The sequence below is a fragment of the Desmodus rotundus genome, chromosome 1 (genome assembly GCF_022682495.2).
Source record: "Desmodus rotundus isolate HL8 chromosome 1, HLdesRot8A.1, whole genome shotgun sequence".
Lineage (NCBI taxonomy): Eukaryota > Metazoa > Chordata > Mammalia > Chiroptera > Phyllostomidae > Desmodus > Desmodus rotundus.
In genome coordinates this window covers 30,925,856-30,947,292 of record NC_071387.1, presented here as the reverse complement: position 1 = coordinate 30,947,292, position 21,437 = coordinate 30,925,856, and the positions used below count along the sequence as shown (strand labels likewise).

Genomic DNA, 21,437 nt, shown 5'->3' with positions numbered 1-21,437 from the left:
TTGGCTTTCATGACCTTTACTCTTCAGAACGTTCCTTAACCTGGGCTTCCCTGATGTTTTCTCATGATGTACCTGAGGCTGGGCATTAATGAACAGGATACAGAGGTGGTGACATGCCCTTTCACTGCATACCGGAAGGAGCACAGCAATCAATGTACGTCCCTGGGAGATATTTATGTATCCCTGACCACTTGGCTAACCTGGTACCTGACAACACCCTCTACTTCAGAACTTTCTTCCATCTGTAATTACTAGTCTGCTTCCATGGAAAGTCTGCCAATCATTTTAGCATGCATGGATAGTTAGCAATCATTACGATATTCTAATAGTGATTTTCTATCGCCCTCATTTTTCTACATGTATTAATTGGAATTCTGTAAGGAAGAGCTGTTGCTTCTCTCACATTAGTTTACTCAGTTATTCACAATCAGTATGTGCTCATGGGTATTTAGTTTATTCTTTGGGCTATGGTATAGGCCATTACTTTATTTTGTTGTTCAAATTATTTCAACTTTGTCCAATGGGAGCACTTTTAATTTGGCTCCTGTGCGCTTTCACTATGTCCCTATCCTTTTGACCACTTCCTTAATATCTGGCACCACAATATGCTGTGGTTTTTTTTTTTTTTTTTTTTTTTTTTTTTAATATATTTATTGATTATGCTATTACAGTTGTCCCATTCCCCCCCCCACTCCACTCCATCCTGCCCACCCCCCTCCCTCCCACATTCCCCCCCATAGTTCATGTCCATGGGTCATACTTATAAGTTCTTTGGCTTCTACATTTCCTACACTATTTTTATCCTCCCCCTGTCTATTTTCCACCTATCATCTATGCTACTTATTCTCTGTACCTTTACCCCCCTCTCCCCCTCCCACTCCCTTATTGACAACCCTCATGTTCTAGTTGTTTGCCTAGTTTGCTCTCGTTTTTGTTTTATGTGTTGTCGTTAATAACTGTGAGTTTGCTGTCATGTTTACTGTTCCTATTTTTGATCTTCTTTTTCTTAGGTAACTCCCTTTAACATTTCATATAATAAGGGCTTGGTGATGATGAGCCTCTTCAACTTGACCTTATCTGAAAAGCACTTTATCCTCCCTTCCATTCTAAATGATAGCTTTGCTGGATACAGTAATCTTGGATGTAGGTCCTTGCGTTTAATCTTGGGTAATGTAATTATGATGTGCCTTGGTGTGTTCCTCCTTGGGTCCAGCTTCTTTGGGATTCTCTGAGCTTCCTGGACTTCCTGGAAGTCTATTTCCTTTGCCAGATCGGGGAAGTTCTCCATTATTTGTTCAAATAAGTTTTCAATTTTTTGTTCTTCCTCTTCTCCTTCTGGCACCCCTATAATTCGGATGTTGGAACGTTTCAAGGTGTCCTGGAGGTTCCCAAGCCTCTCCTCATTTTTCCAAGTTCTTGTTTCTTCATTCTTTTCTGGTTGGATGTTTGTTTCTTCCTTCTGGTCCATACCATTGATTTGAGTCCCAGTTTCCTTCTCATCACTATTGGTTCCCTGTACATTTTCCTTTGTTTCTCTTAGCATAGGCTTCATTTTTTCATCTACTTTTCGAACAGATTCAACTAAGTCTGTGAGCATATTGATAACCAGTGTTTTGAACTGTGCATCCGATAGGTTGGCTATCTCTTCCTCACTTAGTTGTATTTTTTCTGGAGCTTTGAAGTGTTCTGTCATTTGGGCCTTTTTTTTTTTTTTTTTGTCTTGGCGTATCTGTTACTTTAAGGGGCGGAGCCTTAGGTGTTCACCGGGGCGGGGTAACGCTGGTTGCTGTGCTGTGACCCTGTATGTGGGGGAGGGGCCGAGTGGGAGCAATGGCGCCCCCCTCACTCTCCTCCGGATTTCAATCTTTCACTCTGATACCCACAATCAAACTGGGCCACTCTGGTGCTGGTTCCCAAGTAAGTGGGCCTGTGCACACTCTAGGCCCCTGTGGGTCTCTCCAACAACCTCTCCTGTGAGGCTGGGAGTCTCTCCTGCTGCCGCCCCAACCCCCAGGGGTGCTTTCAATCAGAGGTTTGAGGCTTTATTTCCCCGAGCTGGAGCCCTGGGCTGCACGGTCTGCTTCGTTCCCCGCCGTTTGTCCGGTTTATCTGTGGGCGAATGTGGTGCCACAGGGTGCTACCCTCCACTCTGCCTGCCCCACTCTCTGCGACTCTGAGTCCGGCCCTCTGGGTTTATCTGTGCAAACGTGGGGCCGCAGGGTCTGCTAGTGCTCGGACTGCCTGCGCCATTTGTCCCACACTCCGCCAGTCTCAGTCCCGCCACAGCCACGCGAGTCCTCTCCACCCCGGTGCCCGTCTCCGCCCCTCCTACCAGTCTGGATGAATGATTATTTTCTGTTTCCTTGGTGTCGGTCCCCCTTGCTGTTCGATTCTCTGTCAGTTCTGGTTGTGCGAGGAGGCGCAGTGTGTCTACCTACGCCGCCATCTTGGTTCTCCCATATGCTGTGGTTTTATCTTGTATTTTCCCTACACCAGTTCTGGAATTAACCAGTTCTCCAAAGAGTCTTGGAACCTTTCATTGCAGAGTGGCTCATATTTTGAAGCCAGGTGTGCTACCTGGGAGTCATATCACTGTTTCTGGTCTCTTTAAGGGAACCAAACAGAAATTTTATCTATGCATACTAACTCATACTTGCACATAATGTGTTTTTATATCCATACGAATATCTTATTTTACTTATTTATCTGAGAAGCTAACTGGCTTTAAGCAAGTAATTCATGAACCTGGCAACAAGCATCCCATGTAGCAACAAGAGCACTACCTGTAAAAATACTTTAAAGGAACATTTTTATGTATCACCAAAAGAGGGGAAAAGTTGCCAATTAAACTATGAAATACCATCAATCTTAAGTCTTGATGTTAAGTTATGAAATCTTAAGATTACAATAGAATATATAAGCTCACGCTGCTCACCCCCTGAAACAACACTGGACCGCAAGCTTTAAGGGCCCCTTTTAAAATCGTTTTATTCTGTTGTTACTTGCTCTTATACTTCCCTCCTTAAAAATAATTTCAATAGCTCTCAAACCAAACACAAATTAAGATCCAAGTCCTTGTGTTGACGGGTAAGTCCCTTAATAATTTTGGTCCCTATCTTTCCTATACTGCCTCTCATTAAATCTTCGTTAAGTGTACCTTTGTGGTAGAACATTTAGGAAGAGTTATTAGAAAATCTATAAATAAGAAATAATGATAAAAATGGACAAATATTTCTTTCAGTTGACTTTACACTGGTGATAGATACTTACTTTGTCATTTTGTTTTACACGTATCACTTGTAAATAGCACAAAGCTGTTCCCTCCTGCCTTTTGATGGATTGAGTTTTCTGTACAAGCTGTTTCAGTGTGAAAGTTACACATTCTAGTTCTATTCTTCTACTGATTTACCCTTAAAATTTTAAACACATACTTCCTTCCACTTTTGTAGAAACACCCAGACTGACTCAGCATTAGTGGGGAAAATAATTAAAATACAGTTTTCCTTCCCTCCGCTCTGCCCCATCTCATGTTCAAGATCTTCCCCATATTTCTTTCTCTTTTTTAAACAATTGTCTTGAATCCTACTTCTTGTATTTATTCTTCTGTTTTCTGGATAGAATACAGTATTTAATAATTCTTTCAGGGAGGATCTTACTAGTCCTTCTTTGTCTGTGGCTTTATACTTAAATAATTAATCAGCTAGTAGAACTCTCTTGAAATGTTAGTAAACACTGAGTATTTATTTATCCTTGATGTATGGTTCTGAAATTTCACCAAGATCTTGCTCACGTGCAGTCTTCCTTCAATTCTGAAAGATGATTTTGTATTATTCAAAAAAAAAATTCTTCCCTCTTACCATCTCCACCTGAAAATACTAGATATATTTAGAACTGATGGCTCTGTGTATACATAAAAACTGTCTTTCCTGCATTTTACCCTTTTATACCACATTCTGGAAAGATTCCTCCACTTGATCTTCTAGAAATGAAGACACTTTTGCTGCCCATTTATTCAATTTTTAACTTTACCAACTAAGATTTTTCGTTGATTTTTATAGATATAATCAATCTCCTCTTGCATATCTCCTGTTACACTTACTCTAGTTCGTTTTGTTTCTTCAAGTTCTTTGTTTTAGTGCCCTTCTTTCACTTTGCTAGGTTTTCCTCAAATGTTTGGTATTTCCTTTTTGTGTGCTCATCTTTGTATTTGAAATTATTCTAACTATTGTTGACTACTGCATCTGTTTGCAGAGCCTGCTTCTGGAAGAACATCTGCCAGCTAAGTTTACAGCTAGCCTACAAGGAAGTATTAAAGGGAGAACGGAGTAAGGAGAGTAAAACACTGCCAGACAGAATGTAGGCCTACCAGCAGCTACTTTTCTAGGTAAGTGCCCCCCCATCCCTCCTTTGTGTTATCATGAATGTAGAGCATGATGCTTCCCTTCAATTTGAAAACCCACAGCTAGCTGCTACATGAGGAAACAGACACTTCTGTACTCCCTTTCTAATCCAGAGAATTTCCTATGACCTAGCTATTGTACTCCTAGGCTTCTATCCTAATGAAATGTTGATGCATGTACACCAGGGACATGTGTTTATGAAGGTTCCTAACAATACTCTTTATAATAAATGGGTACATAAATTACAGTATGTTGATATAACAAAAGATTACATCACAGTAAAAATAAATGAACTACCGCTACCCAAATTAAAAACAGAATGTTAAGTGATTGCGGGAGGGAAAGGGTATGTATAAGAGGGATAAATGGTAATGGAAAAAAATACAACAAAAAATTTAAAAAAAAACAAAAACCCTGAATGTTTAGTAAACTAAGTCAAAGAATACATTTAATTGAAAACAAAATAGGCAAAAACCAAAATTATTTTAGAATACATTCATAGGTATCAAAAAGTCTAACAAGGGAAGAACGACAATCAGAGGAAAGGGTTTGTTCTCTAGGAAGGAAGAAGGGGAGTTTTTCGAGGTAGTACCAATATTCTTTTAAAACCTAGGTATTGGGTACACTTGTGTGCAATGCTTTTAAGTGTACACTTGTTTCACAAATTCTTCTGAATGCATGACACATTTCAGCATAAAATATGAAAGATTATAGCAGGTGCTCAGGCTGTAACCTTCAAACCAACCACCATATTTCCTTACACTTATTTAACAGCTATAAAACATTTTACTTGGTTGACATAACATTATTTACCGAAACATTCCCACATAATTAGGTAATAATGCACCAGGAAGTTAAAGTCTTAGTGTTTCAACAGAATATAGCTCAGAAACAGGTTTATTCTGTCTCATTGGGAACAAATAATGGTGGCTTTAAGGCCCCTTCCGTGTTAAGTTTCCTAGAGTCGTCCTTAACAAAATACCACAGACTGTCAGGTATGAACAACAGAAATTTATTTTTTTCACAGTTCTGAAGGCTTTTAGGCCCAAGATCAAGGTGCCATCATGGTTAGCTTCTGGCAAGAGCTCTCCTCTTGACCAGTGGCTACCTTCTCGCTGTGTCCTCACATGCTATCTCTCCTTGTAACGACACCAATCCTCTTAGAGCAAGGCCCCATACTTACCACCTTACTCAACTTTAATTACTGACTTAGAAGCGCTATCTCCAAATACATCCACACTGGGGGTTAGGACTTCACCGTATGGATTTTGAGGAGACACAAACATTCTACCTGAAAGTCCTAATTCAAGATTAAAAATATTTCTTAGATTATCAACAACCTGGACATGCAAACAGTCATCTCATCCCAAAGATGCACTATTCCCCTGGAAGAAATATATGACCTCACACAGCAACCAAAGAGGAAGAAGCTCAGTTCCCAGGCTGGTGTGGCTCAGTGGATTGAGTGCTGGCCAACAAACCAAAGGGTCGCCGGTTTGATTCCCAGTCAGGGCACATGCCTGGGTTGCAGGCCAGATCCCCAGTGGAGGCCATGTGAGAGGCAACCACACATTGATGTTTCTCTCCCTCTCTTTATGGCTCCCTTACCGCCTCTCTAAAAATAAATAAATAATTTTTTTTTTAAAATAGGAAAAAGCTCAGGAAGAAATGTATTCTCCTAGGAAGGAAAAGCAAAAGCCAAGTCCCATGAAAGAGAAGACTGAGAATTAAACTAAACCTCAATCCCTCTTCATACCACAGACTGCACACTTTTATAAGATACCTAATTATGCTTCCAATTGCCTTAGAAGATACAAAAGAAATAGGAATAGAGTGAAGAGGAGTTGTGTCATTAGTAGGATCTACTTATTCCCCTGTTGTGAATGATAAAATACACTTTTCCACAATCAGGACTGCAGGCTGGCCTGCAAAAAGTCTTCAAGGTAGTTGAATTCATATACAACGGTATGGATTGATTTTAGGTAAATCACTTTAACCTCTACGAATTTCTTCATCTGTTAATCACAAGCTAAATGAACTCTCAGGATCTAAACTTTTAATGTTGTTGTTGTGTGTGTGTACACATACATATGTGTTGATGTGTTTATAAAATGCCTACAGATAAAAGACACAAATCTTTTTTAAGATTTAAGAAATAAATTGTAATCAACTAACCTTCTTCTGTTGCGTGCAGGTGTGTTGCATCGTTCCCCTGAGAAGTGATGCTGACTTGGTCGAACTGAAGGGGGCTGCCTATTTGATGTCATCTCCCATGGTCGCATTGGTGGTGAGGGAGCTGGTGATGCTGATGTATAATCAAAGACTGAATGAGAGAGGCGCTGTCTCTTGGGACTTGGACTATCTTCACTCTGCCAATGCAACAAAAATCAATCAACTGAGTAAGGTATTTTAAGGATTTCACATTACTGTTTATGCATGGTCTTTAAATATATTTACTCTGAAGTGTAAAGGAGGGAAAAATATGCCATTAACCCAAATTAAATACCTTTAAAGAAAAAGATGTGGGGGGCAGAGGAGAAAGGGAGATGCATAGTAAATAATATCAAATGAAAAATAAACTGTTTCTCAAAAATCATCTTAAAATAAAAATCCCCAGGTAACAACACACAAGGTACACAACAGAGCAATTAGTAATTATATGGTACTTAACCATCTCTTTTAAATCCTCATTCAACTGAAAAATTCCACTATGTTCTCCCATCAGTCAATGGTTACTCTTTCAGGAATCAACTCTTAGCTGAGAGATCAACTTAGAAGGGGGCTATAGTTTAAGTAGGCCCCTGACTAGATTCTAAACCACACTCTTCTGCATCCTTATTTCTTGTTGTTTAAGGATGTTGTGTTCTGTTATTTAATAAAAGTTACTCAAATAAAATAAGATTTACATAAAACAGATAAAAAGAAATAGCCAACCAATGTAGATCAGTGATTTTCAACCACTGTGCTGCAAGGGGCACACTGGTGTGCAACAACGATTTTTAAGGTGTGCAATACCTGACTATTTAGTCAGGGGCCCTGACCTCTTTACAGCAGCCAACGCAACAATTGCTGTCAGGTGTGACTGAATCAAAATTATACTTTTTTTTCATACTGGAAAAAATGTTTTTTGGTGTGCCGCAGAATTTTAGTAATTAGTTCATGTGTGCCATGAGATGGAAAAGGTTGAAAATCGCTCATCCGGATCATCACTTATTAACCAGAACATCCAGCATTTTGAGAAAGACATGGAGTTTCAGGTAGATCATGGGAATAATGGGTAATTCAAAACTTACATATGTTACATACTGGCACAGTCTCAAGTTTTCAAGGGTCACAGCATTCCTCACTAGCTATAAAATTGGTATGAATCACTTAATTGATTAATTCTTCAGGAGTCCACATACAACTCATTTCCCAACTGAGCCTCACCAAAACTGTCAAAATTACAAATAAACTCAAAGTCTGATGAGGACTATGTGTTTCCTAAGAGAACATCTCCTAGCTCCAATCTACTCCCAATGAGTTCTAATTATGTGGGCATTACAGCACTTTTGATTGTAAAATAATTGGTACCTGCCGCTAGCACAGGTACACAGTGCTACATACTACATTAGATTTTAAGAGACAACATAAAACAGAACTGATTAAACTGAGAGGAAAAAAGTGAATTTCTAAATGATTATTTTTGATTATTCCAAATTATTTTAACACAGGTACTCCAAAACCCAAATCATGTTCCTTTCTATATTTAAGAATATTTTCAATTTGTCGTAACTAAAATAAAATTTTCAGAACCATATATAAAAGCTTTTGTAACTCTTCATCACACTTAACCTTTTCTTTGTAGATTTAATAGTGCCATTAAAAGTGTATTTGTTTTGCTCTGGCTGGGTAGCTCAGTTGTTTAAGAGAGTCATCCCCATATACCAAGGTTACTACAGTTCCATCCCCATTCAGGACACACACAAGAAGCAACCATGAATGCATAAATACAAATCAGTGTTTCTCTCCCTCTCTCTAAAATCAGTAAGTAAAAAAAATTTAAAAAATGTTTAAAAAAGTATACTTGTTTTTACTTCTTGATGTTAGTAAGAAAATCTGTTATGTTCTGATAATCTTAAAAAATGAAAAATAACCATTGGAATTTAGATAGCTTGATTAAAACAAAATGGCAGAATGGCCAATATTGGCTAACCCATATATGAATTACACAAGGCACTAGAAATAAGTGATCCCCAGTTATTAAAACAGATTTCACTAACATGACTTTAAAAGCAGAAAACACTAGTAACAAATCATAATCATTAGCTTTCTTATGCATGTACTATATACTGCAAAGCTTAATGCAAGCTAAGATATGGAACTTTGAATTCTAACTTTTCATCATCCTAGTCCTCAAACCAGATAAAGACACAACAAAGAAAGAAAATCACAGGCAAACATCACTGATGAACATAGATGCTAAAATCCTCAACAAAATATTGGCAAACAGCATCCAGCAATACAATACATTGAAAAGATCATACGCCATGATCAAGAGGGATTTACCTCAGGGATGCACAGATGGTAGAATATTCGCAAATCAATAAACGTAATACATCACATAAACAAAAAGACTAAAATCACATGATATCAACAGACTCTGAAAAAGCATTTGATAAAGTACAGCACCCATTTATGATAACACTCAGCAAAGTGGGAGTAGAAGGAGCATACCTCACAACATAGTACAGGCCATACATGAGAAACCTAAGTCAACATCATACTCAATGGGCAGAAAAAGCTTTCCCCCTAAGATCAGGAACAAGACAAGGGTGTCCACTTTCACCACTTCTACTCATCATGGTATTGGAAGTTCTAGTCACAGTGGTCAGACAAGAAAAAGAAATAAAAGCCATCCTAATTGGAAAAGAGGAAGTAAAACTGTCACTGTTTGCAGATGACATGATTATCGTATGTAGAAAACCCTATAGACTACCTAAAAACTACTTAACCTAGTAAGCGAATTTGGCAAAATGGCTGGACACAAAAATCAAAGGCATTTTGGTATACCAACAATGAAATATCAGAAACAGAAATTAGGAAAAAAATTCCATTTGCTATAGCAACAAGAAAAATAAAGTACCTAAGTAATAAACCTAACCAAGTAGGTAAAAGTCCTATACTCAGAAAATTACAGAACACTGAAGAAATTAAGGAAGACACAAATAAATGGAAGCATATACTGTGTTCATGGGTTGGAAGAATTAATGTCATTATAATGTCCATACTACCCAAAGGAAAGCAATGTATAGACAGATTCAATGCGATCCCTATTAACATACCAATGACATACTTCACAAACATAGAACAAACATTTCTAAAATTTCACTGCTAAAATGCAGAATGAAATGCTACAAATCCACAAAAATGACCTGAAAAAACACTTATTTTACAACAAATGTACTGCTTTGAAGAGTAGAGATGACCCAGAAAGCTCCTTTGTGCTGCTGTTAAAGGTTTACATTAGTGAATAAGGAGACATTCGGTGAAGAGAAGTGAGGTCTTCATCAGTACTATAGTAGTAAGTCTTTCTTTTTCTCAAAGTAATAGGAAACCACATTGGATACCTAAAGACAGGAAAGTATTAAAAAGTTAGTTTTAGCATATGCAACATGGTTTCATCACATTCTGCATCAATTTTAGCACCCTAAGGGAACTCCAAAAAACAGTCCTCAGTTTCCAACAAAGGGAAGAGAGAGTGGCCTACAAAGAAACAAGAATTATATTAGCACTAGACTTCCCACGGAAGACAAAAGAAACTAAAACTGCTCTGAAGGAAAATAATGTTGAACCCAGAGTTTTATACTCCAACTAAACTATTAATCTAGTGAGGGCAAAAACAAATACCTTGCCAGATTCAAAGTTGTTTCTCACATTGGTTCAGAGAAATTTATTTGATTGATTTTATAATGTGTGTGAGTGAGCTCTTTCTTTTACTTGAAGGAAAAAAGCTAATCAGAAATTAAATGCTATGGAAAAAATAATTAAATACATGTGTGTATATATACAGCTTACCCTTAAAAGAGGGGGAAGGGGCACTGATCCACTGCAGTCAAAAGGCTACTTATAACTTCCTCAGGCTCTGCACATACACAAATTCCCAGCTGCGGATGAAAAAGCAATTGACCCTTGAACAATACAGGTTGAAAACTGTCTGAGTGTACTTATACTAGGCTTTTATTTTTTATCCTCACCCAAGGACATATTTCCCCCCTTGCTCCTAGAGAGAGAGGAAGGGAGAGAAACATCACGTGAGAGAAGCACTGACCGGTTGCCTCCAGCGCGCACCTGGACCAGGGATCAAACCCACAACCCAGGTATGTACCCTGACTGGGAAGCAAACCTTTTGGTTACAGGACAGCTCTCCAACTGAGACACACTAGCCAGTGCTACTACAGGCTTTTCTTTTTAACACATACCTGTACTGCTTTTGATCCATGGTTGGGGGTCCGTGGGCACAAAGGGCGGACTGTGTGCACCGATCTATGCAATTTCATACAGGAGCCATTAGCAGCTGTGGATTTTGCTATCTGTGTGTGTGTGTGCGTGTGCACGTGCCGGGGAGGGGTGGTATTTGAGAACCAATTCCCTGTGGATACTGAGGGACAACTTAAGTTTTGGGGGAGCCAAAAGTTACACAAGGATTCTTGACTGTGCTGTTAGGTACCCCTAACTGCCATGCTGTTCAAGGTTCAACTACATGTAGTTCCACCAAAGCCCTAGATTTTATGCATCATGAATTTGTAACTGTAATTTTAAGCTGTAAGCATAGATCAATAAAATAAAAATGTGAAGCACAAACACCAATCAATGAAAACAGAAAAGATATTAAGAAAACCTGAAATCAAGGGATTCCTCTGAGTTAACTATGTGGAGTTACTCTGTCAACAGCTAAAGCTCAGAGACTAGAAATATAAATTTTAGGAGTTTTTGGTATATAGTTGATAGGTTAATAAAGCTGCAGGCATGGGCAAGCAGGGACAAAGCTGCCCAAAACAGTTTACACAGTGACAGCCGCCCAATACTGAACCTTGAAAAATTCCAATTTTTATGCTAAGTAGTTAATGAAGAGTGCAATGTGGTGGTGGAAGCCAGCTGAATGGAGTTTCAAAGACTCAACTGAGGTGTCATGAAGAATGAGGGCTGAAAAGCATTCACTGTATTTAACAAGTTAAAATTTCACCAACCTGAAGCTATTTGTTTATATGATTTAGTATTTATATGGCACAGATCTCCTTAAATTATTTTCAAAGAAGTTTCCTCCCATCTTTTCTGTGATAATTTTACGAATTTAACAATAACTCCGTAAAGTTCTAAAATTAAAAATTCTAATATTTGGCTGGAATTTTTAGTAAGTCTATGAATTTGCTGGACAACACATATTTTTATAATAGTCTTCTCTTTCAGAAACTAGTATATTTCTCTGTGTATAAACCATCGAAATTTCAATCACCAAATAACTTTAGTAAATTTATATAAAATTATCACATAGCTGTCATTAAGATACACACACACCTGAAATCAAGGATTGTGCCAGACATCAAGTTCAAGTTTCCCACAATGTAGCTGACTAGTTCATGCAAGCATACTATCTTTAATCACAATCACTAAATTGAATGGTGGTACAGAAACTGCTGATTTTTAAAACTGTAAAAAGGGTTCAGAGCAAAGAAATAAGAGGGAACTTTTAGGAGTGATGAAATGTTCTACATCTTGACTATAGTGGTTCCACAATCTGTTTGCACTTGTTCTAACCCACAGACCTTACAGTAAAAGGGTGGATTGTACTGTTCATCAGTTATACCTCAATTTTAAATAAATAAAAAAAAATTATTAAGTGGCACTTCAATTCTAATTTTAAATATGGCTTATTTTTACGGAGATGCAAATGTACCACTTTTGTAAGAAAACTCTGAGCAATAAATATAAAGCTATCACTTTTACAGAAACATTAAAATACCAGCTAAATGTACATCAGGAAACATACAAGCATATTCATGGCAGCATTGCTATAAGTAATGGCAAAAAAAACTGGAAACTAATGTCCAAATGTCCATCAAAGTGAAAAGGGGATAAACTACAGCATGGTCACATAATAAACGGAATACTAAAAGAAAGAAACTGATTCATCTACACAGCCACATGCATCGGTATACATGAATCTCAAATGACAAAATACACAAAGTATGATACCATTTATAGTAAGTTCAGAATCTAAACAGTATAGTATTGAGGGATACTGTATGTGGTCAGGCCATATGGAAAAGCAAGGGATACTGAACACAAACTTCAGCAGAGGTTTACCTGAGCACAGGTATGGGACCAGCAGGTAGATGTAATATGGAAGGCTACACAGAGGCTTCAAAAGTAACAGCTGAGTTCCAAGCTGAATGATGTTTTTGGTTTTTCAGAAATTATACATGTGTCTGCATTATACTTTATAGTTTGTATATATGAAATACTTCATAATTTTAAAAATTAGAAAAGCATGCAAAATTGGGAAGATATTGACTAGGAGTAATACAATATAAAGTAAGCAAATAAAAAAGAAGCTAAATGCAAAAGTCTTCAATAAACAAGGACAGTGACAGAACTGATAAACAGCTAAGATGAATGACAAAAAGAGATCAAAACCAAGATGATTTTGTTCTCAAACTGGTGGTTGTAACCATGGATCTAGGAGAATATCAACACTTTCTTTCTCCTCTGTGACGATCCCATTTATTAGCCACATACACAATGCCATGCTTGGAGCAGGAAAAACCAGTAATTTCTTTTTCCCTAGAGAAGACTCACAAAAAATGTCCTCAGGAAAGATACTAGTTTCAGCTACGATAAGTAGAAAGGTGCTTTCAGAAAAAAAAATGGAAGAGGAAGCTTAGTCTGTTTAAAATATTCCAAAGGGAAGGAAAAGTAGAAAGAGTTGGAAAAGAAGGAATGCAGGGGAAAGCCAAGATTAAGAAAACATGAATACATTAAGAAAATAGTTTCTGAGGATAGGACATGGCTGGGTAGGTCCTCTTTTTAATATGGCAACTAAGTTTTTATGAGGATGAAAAGCATAATCAGAACTAAGAAATCACACTAATTTTGGTATCAATTAGTTGAAGGTTATCTCACAGTATTTCGAAGAGGATGGAAAAAGGATTTATACTTTGCTTCATGCAGAACAGTGGGAGGGCAGTACCTGGGCAAAGAAAACCTCCAGTTTCCTTTGGGGGCGAAGTACACTGAGGACCTTATTCTAAAGTTAGAGAAAAGTAAGATGTAAGTTAAATTAGGACTACAAATAAAAACTTAGTATCTTTCACCTTTTTGCAACACCCAAATAAAAAATCCTTTGTTTTATTTTCAAAACACGGGTTTTAAATATATTGCATTTGGCAGTTCTCTGAATTTAAAAGTTAATGTTGAGTTAAAGCCTGAAGACTCAAAATATAAAGAAAACAGAAAACATCAAATAACTGTTTAATGATGGCAGTAGTGAAGGTACTAAATCAATTTTTCCTTAGTTATGTCATATTGATGTACTATTAAATATCAAGGTATTACAGGGTAATGCTACATAAAAAATGGCATTTAATTTAATACAGATAACTGTCCCTTAACATGTACTGCACTGTGTTTAAAGAAATACTGATAGTTAAAGGGCAGGGCAGTAAGTGGGCAGATATAGATTAAAAAATAGCAAAAGTTGGGTCTGAGTCTCTGCTCTGCCAATAACGAGATATGTATTGGGCATCTCAGCCTTTTCCCAGCCTACTTCTTCATCTAGAAAACCACCATGATTAGTCTGAAGGTTAAAAACAAAAGGAGATAATACACGCAAAACAGGAGACCCTGACAACAAATTCCCATAAGGACTATCAGATGGAAGAATCCTGAATCACCTACACAGCTAGCCTCAGAGATTCCACATCTCCAATTTAATTCGTCACAAGCATTCCTGTTTCAAAACTAGTCCCAAGAGACAACCTGTCACTCCCACACAAACAGAAAATGAGCTAGCTCTATCTGAAAGTTCTGCCCTTGATTAGCAACTCTACCTCAAGTTTACACACACATGCACAAATACATTGGCGGAAAAACCCCAGCATCCAAGAAGCAATTCTATAACTTAGTTTCCTTTGTAGTAACTATTGATTAAGGGAGTAGAAGTTTAATAATGCTTTATGTGAGCATATCCTAGTAATCTTAACTGTTAATAACATAATGATATTTCAATCCATTCACATCTCATTTTCATTTAATATGTAACAAAAATTTTAATCCTATTTTACCCATAGATATCAAAAGTCATTAAAGGCAAGTAAACATGTTTTCTCTCTGAAATTCACATTACTATGTACTCTGGGCACTAAGCAAGTAAGTAGTGATGGCTACTTATGGCTTTAAAAAATATCTTACATGCTTCCCTTTTTCCTTTCCTATACAATTTACCATAATCTGTAGTATCTTCTAATTTCCTACAGAACTTGGCCTATTAGGACAAATGATTCAGACCAAAAGATCAAAAATAAGACTATTAAGCGGTCACAAAATAAACAGCAGCTCAAGAGAAGACAAATATTCTTCAGAAAAGCAGGCTGAAAAAGCTTTATTAAAGAAGCCCTCTAAGAAGAATACTTATTCCCACATTTAACAGAAAAGGAGGAGGAAGATACTGAGAATTTTGTTTCAAGCCTTCCTAGAAAACAACCTAGAATGTTATCTGTGACTTTCAGCCCTGTGTAGGGAAAGGGTAAATATATAAGAACCTGGAAGAAAGCTTTGAAGTGAGCATCCTCTTGAACGGTAGTGTTCTTATCACTTGGGAGGAGAGGGAACAGGCTCTGAAGTCTCACCCTTTCACAAATCACCTTGTTAGGATGGCCATGTAGAGGTGCTGAATTGGCCCCGGGAGTTATCTGGGAAAAAGAGGGAGAAGAAAAGGATAGTTCATGGCTAGCTGCACCAATGTGGAGAATCATGCCTATGAAGGACAGTCTGGATTTTCTAGGTACTTGATTTAGCAGAAACTGGAAAGAAATTAAAAATTAATGTTAAACATCAAAACAAAGGTAAGGATGGCAAAGGTTGCCTCTGGCAATGGATCCCTCATACAAAAACTTTTAAGGCAAAACAGCAACGCTCAGGACACAAACTTCTTCCTGTTTTTCCCATATAATTTCTATTGATATCTTTTCTGTTGGTACTAATTCTGAGATCTAAAGGATACAGACAAGACTTTACGCTAAGAAAACCTGAGGTAATGATTATATATCTTATTCAGTGAAAGATAAGTGTTTATCTGAACTAAGATTAGTATCTTTTCTCATTTTTTAGTTAACCTTACAAATGATTGTGCAAAGGAAGATGAGAAATTTCAGAACAGTTGTAGCAAAACTTCTATAGAGATCATAGGCATTTAAAAGAAAAAGACCATAGTGATCCCCCTTCTAGTCAACATAAAACCTAGCAACTTTCCTAAGGAATAAGAGACCAGATCATAAGCCCAGAAGTAAATGACTGCATGTTTAATGCATGACTTGGTTACAGGTTAATCCCCTTGAACTCTTATGTAAAAACACTTAACCTGTATCATTTTTAATCACGGACATCATGAGCATCACCTGTTCCACTGTGCTGTGGCAGGAACTGCCTTTGGGGGTGAGGGTTTGTGGACCCGCCTGTCCCTACACTGAAGACCATGTGCTTTGAGGCTATCTTGTTTCTAGAGCTTCACTGCCTCATCCATTCCCTTATGGAAGTGTTTCTTCTGTGACAGGCACTAAACACCACCCCCCCCCCCACACACAGTCATGGTTTCCTACCTTCAAGAAGTATATGCTATAAAAAGAAAGAAAAGCACATCACTGTACAACACAGAGTATTATCTTTCTATGATAATGGAAGGTACCAGATGCTATGGAGGGATAACTGGCAAGAGACAGTAGTCTAGTCAGGAAACTGCAAAATGTTCAGTATGGCTGGTCAGTAAGAAGTAGTAAGGCAGGAACAGATCATGAAGTGGCATGCTATGTATTATTAATCCTGCTACAATAAACTTCCTTTATAAATTTGTTTCTGGTTTGCTATGAGCCAGGTAAACAGATAACCATGCCTGTTGGGACAAATGTAACTATTTCCAAAGATCTTCCTAGGAGTAAAAGGAAAACACTTCAGGACAAAAACTTTAGAATTCATTAGTTCTGCTACACAAAATGTTTTGAACATGAACCTAAAGCTTATCTCTCCATTACATACATGAATGTGCTAATATCCTTTTCCACTACGATGAAGTACGGATTGTGGAATCACGGAGTATTTACTGACTCCCTCTTATAAGCAAGTAGGAAGGAAGACAAAACAAATCCCACCCTCAAAAAGCTTATTTGTGTGGGGTGTGGGGGGTGGGGGGTGGGGGGGCATAGCGGGAACCATGCCAGAAGCCAGCTATAGGGTAATATTTTAAATGTCATAAGACAGAAAAAGTTAGACTAGAGGTAGGAGCTTTGGGTTTATTGAAGGTAAGAGGAAGAAAAAGTTTAATGGGAAAATGTGTATTTCACATTCCTGACTCCTCACTCAATCTAAGGAGTGCTTATTTTCGTTTTTTTACCACTTAAGTAATTCCTCTCTCAAAACGATCTGTTCCTTTATGTCAGTTTCATATACTTTTTGCAATCTTTTTAAGCTTATAATCTGCACAGTTAAGTACCTTGAAGAGTTTTTTAATAAGGCCATCTGCCTTCAACTATCATACCTAAAGCAGTCTGGATGAATAGCACTCTTACAAATTGCTCGTACACGTAACAAAACCACAGGGTAAGGTTTCCTCTCCTCAATTCTTTGTTCTCTGAAAATGTAAGAAACTGGCGAATCCTGGCTGCTATGGCCACAGTTAATAATTTTGAAGCATATTCCTCTCCTACCTTTGGTAGGCAATTTCCTTTGGTCAGAAGCTCCATTTGTCTATAAAAAAGGAGGACAAACAATACAATGGAGGAAAAAAACCTATATTCAATTCCTGTAGTCAATACAGATCTGGGACAAAAACAATAGATGGGTTTGATCAAAACCCGATTCCCCGACTGGGTAAGATAAAATCATACACAATCACTGCGTGTGGGGGGGGAGGGCGGGGGGGGGGGGGAGTGAAGATTCTAAGATGGCCTCCAAGATTCCCACCTCTGGTGTAATATCTGTATAATATGTATGAGTGGGACTATAAATACAGTAAATTTTATTCCCACGAGTAGGTTAATCACATGACGTAAATTATAGAAATCCCTTCACCTTTGTGAAGGGATTTTCAGGTGTAATTAAAATTCCAAGTTGGTTTGAGTTAATCACAAAGGGGAGATTATCCTGGGTAGGCATGACTTAATCAAAGAAAGCTCTCAAAAGAGGAACAGAGCCCTTCCCAAAGAGATTCTCCCATCAACCCTGCAAACCAAGCTGCCCTGTTGTGAGAAGGCACATTAAGAGGGCCATGTGGGAGAGACCTGATGGAGCTGAGAGTGATCACCAGACAGCTCAAGAAAATGGGGGACTCTCAGACCTACAATCACAAGAATCATATTATACCAACAACCAGTGGACGTGGGAAAGGACAGCAAGTCTCTGATGAAATCACAGCCCCTGTCAGGTAGGACTTGAAACAGAGAGCCCTACAGCTAACCCATACCAGGACTCCTGATCCATGGAAACTGTGAGATAACAGATTTGTTTTAAGCTACTCAACTTGTGGTAATTTTAACACAACAGAAAACTAACACATTATATGTGTGTGTATAATAAAAATTGTACCACATTCAAAGGAAAGCTTCTTCTCCAGAATTTTAGTGTGTTAATCTGATTATGAAAAATAAATTAAGACATCTTTTTAGTGATATAGCAGCTTTTAAAATACCAATATTCTAATAGCTAACTCCGTGCCATGAACTGAACTGGGCTTTCAGATCTTTACATAGTGCAAGTCAGGGATGACTGATTTAAAACCATACATCTCAAATACCAGAGCCATAATTTAAAGCCAAGTTTATCGCCTCTAAGGTTCACACTGAGCTCACTAAATAAATCACCTTGTAGTTTAAGAATTTTGAAAGTAACATTGTTCTTTATAATGTAGTTGAATTAGTAACTAAAAACTCTTCCATGAGGCCTAGTTAAAAGCTATATTAACTATTTAAAAATATGTTGCCCTTTAAATTGTTTCTGACATAAATTTCCACTCCTGCCCTAATCTTCCCTCAGTTAAAATTACTGAGGTTATACTACATCTTAAAATTGCTACAATTCTATTTTTCTCTAACATGGCAACTGTTGAACATACATAAACATGGCAACTTCAGCCTTCTCTCAGAATGCAACGAACCCTTAAAAAATTCATACCAAGAGAACATCCCTGAGATGGGATTAAACCTGCAACTCACATACTTTTCATTTTTTAAGTTACTTACATTTAATTGTATGACTAATCCACCAGCATAACTGAGAAAAGCAACGTTTTACAAAACTAAAGTTATATAAAACAATTTAACCTTTTGAGCACCAACACATTACTATTTTAGGAAATCTTGTTTACTGTGGCCTTTCCCTATCTTGGTAACCGTAATAAAACCAAGAATTTAACCTTTTGTCTTAGAGAGAGTAGTAATTATTATCAGTTATTGTGCTAAAAATAACATAGTTCTTAAGTCCAGATATTGTGCCAGAACTTGCTTCCTCCAAAATAGCTTCTGATCACAGCTTCCTTTTTCATTCATTTACATTTTTCTCACAGAGGTGAGGCACAAGACATGCAGGTGTATGACATCTAGGCCAGTGTTAAATAATGTGCTTTCTACAAAAGAAATTGCTCAAAGGCCCAAACAGCATTCTCCAAAGAGCTACATTACCCTCCAGAAAAAGAAGAAAAGCTCACAGTGACTTCCTATAACACCAACCAGTCAGCAGCACTCAAATCACAGCCTCACAGAAGGGAAAGACAAAAGATGAGGAGTCAGGAGCTCAGTGTTGACTCCAAGTCCCTTATACTTGTAGGCCCAAGTCTGGATACCCCAAAACGAAGAGGTCAAATCCAAATTACCTAAAATTCCAAATGGCCTTATTGCTTTCGTGATGGCAAATGTTAATCACCTGGGAAGTAACCAGGTAGGTTTTATTAACAATTTAAAAGTTTGAAATCAGTAATCTTTCCTCTGATAAATTCAGGTTATAGTCCAAAATATTTGGAAAACTGTATGTAAAATATGTTCATCACAGCACATTAAGAGCCAAAATTTAGAACTAGAAGTAACCTAAATGTTTAACAAATAAGTATTTGTTAAGTAAGATTATGGTATCTGTGCTTGGTGAACTATTGTGCATCCTTAAATCATTCAAGGACTGATGCCACGTACGAGGGGAAGATCATTGCAGTCCAGCACTGGGTCAATGATTTTTAAAAACAAACTACCATTCCTATTCTTGAGTTAAGGGCCCATGTCTTTCTGGAAGCAGAGCAGAGCCAGGTTGGTGAAAGCAGGCTATAGGCTTCACTCTACCCCTTCCCTCACTCTACAGTCCCAAAATGAATGGGAAAGGGAGAAGGGAGGCACATGCAACTGAGCAAGTCTCTAATCACTACATATATTGAGAAGGTGGACATAAAGATTAAGAAAAATAAGAGTTACACGTTCTTTTAATAAACTGTTTCTTCCCTTCCCTTCCACAATCCAAATTTGCCTGCACAAAGATACTCTCCCCTCAAAGAAGTTTATCTAAAATCATTTTACTTAGGCTGGTAACCTCTTAGTAGATTGCTCTAAAATCTCTCTTCTAGATTTAGCTCTAAGAATTACATGGATTTGGGAAACATCCAGTCCAAATTAATACAAAAATTATTTGCATGCATATTTGAAAAGATGAAGTGTGACTGAGCTCTCTCTGATTCTTATTAAATAAAAAGCATAATTCAAATATTTATTGCATGTCTACATGCTGTGATGTGAATACAATGGAAAAAAAGAAATAGTCACTGCCCTCTATTCAGTCTAGTGAGGCAACTCAACTGGAACTAAAAACAAAGACAGTAAGGACTCCTAACAGAGGGCATTAGAGATAACATGTTCAAATAGAGGGGAGAAGGTAAAGTTTTAAATACTTAAAACAGGAACATGAAAAAATATGAGGGGGCGGATAAAGATCTACTGTCTTTGTCTATTTGCTCAGATTTATCACTGGTTAATTTAGTATACAGAGTGCAAATATTTGCTTGATCTCCTTCAAATACACAATGTCACATTAGGAATTTAACATTTGCTGAATGAACTAGAACTACAGAGTTCAAATGTGTTTACAATCTGTACATTCTCAAATAAAGCAAACCATGAATTAACCAAAGTAGAACAAAAGTGAAAATACAGAAGTGATTAATAGGAAAGCAACCAGAAAATCAGTAACTATATATAAATAAGCAGACACTACAGAACAATCATGGGACTCAATTACTATCTTTCCAACAAAATGGATTACAAAATGGTGGCGGCCTAAACAAAACTGGGGCAGCACAGAGAAGGGGATGGAAAGACTGGAAGTAGAAGATAGTCTTGACCAATAATCTTCCCATGCTAATGAATCACTTTGGAAATTTTTATCTAAGCATTTTTTTTATACTCATGCTTCCCACCCATAGCCCAGGAAAAAAAGTAAAAAATGAGCACAAATAAAATGTAAATAAAAGCCTTATCCAAAGCTGTTGGCAGAGAGACAACAGAACTGCACTCTACATTATGATGCTAACAGACTCAGTTACATCTGTCATCCTCTGCCCGCCCTTCATCAAAAACCAGGCTGCTCTAGTAAATTCCCAATATTTACTGAGATTAACACTTGCCAACTTAATTTAGCTATAAAAAGGGGCGAGTATATAAACTTCCATAAGTACAGAAACACAAACTACCTTCTAGAATCACAAAAAATGTCAAAAGTGGAGAAACCACAAAAATCACTTAAATCCAATTCCCACAT

General features: G+C 37.5%; 1 protein-coding gene across 11 annotated transcripts in view; it reads right to left on the bottom strand.

Annotated features, from left to right (window-relative positions):
• The window catches only part of RNF38 (ring finger protein 38), a 118,567-nt gene that overhangs the window by 29,657 nt on the left and 67,473 nt on the right, over window positions 1-21,437 (bottom strand). For 4 of the 11 annotated variants that reach the window (XM_045195097.3, XM_053922620.2, XM_053922609.2 and 1 more), the window contains one exon: window positions 6,576-6,769. In XM_045195097.3, the coding sequence (XP_045051032.1) occupies window positions 6,576-6,769 (194 nt within the window). Of the gene's footprint in view, window positions 1-6,575; window positions 6,770-10,457; window positions 10,483-10,861; window positions 10,886-13,629; window positions 13,687-15,199; window positions 15,350-21,437 lie in introns of those variants that run through there. The other 7 variants (XM_045195096.3, XM_053922638.2, XM_024560273.4 and 4 more) reach the window with 6 other exon arrangements.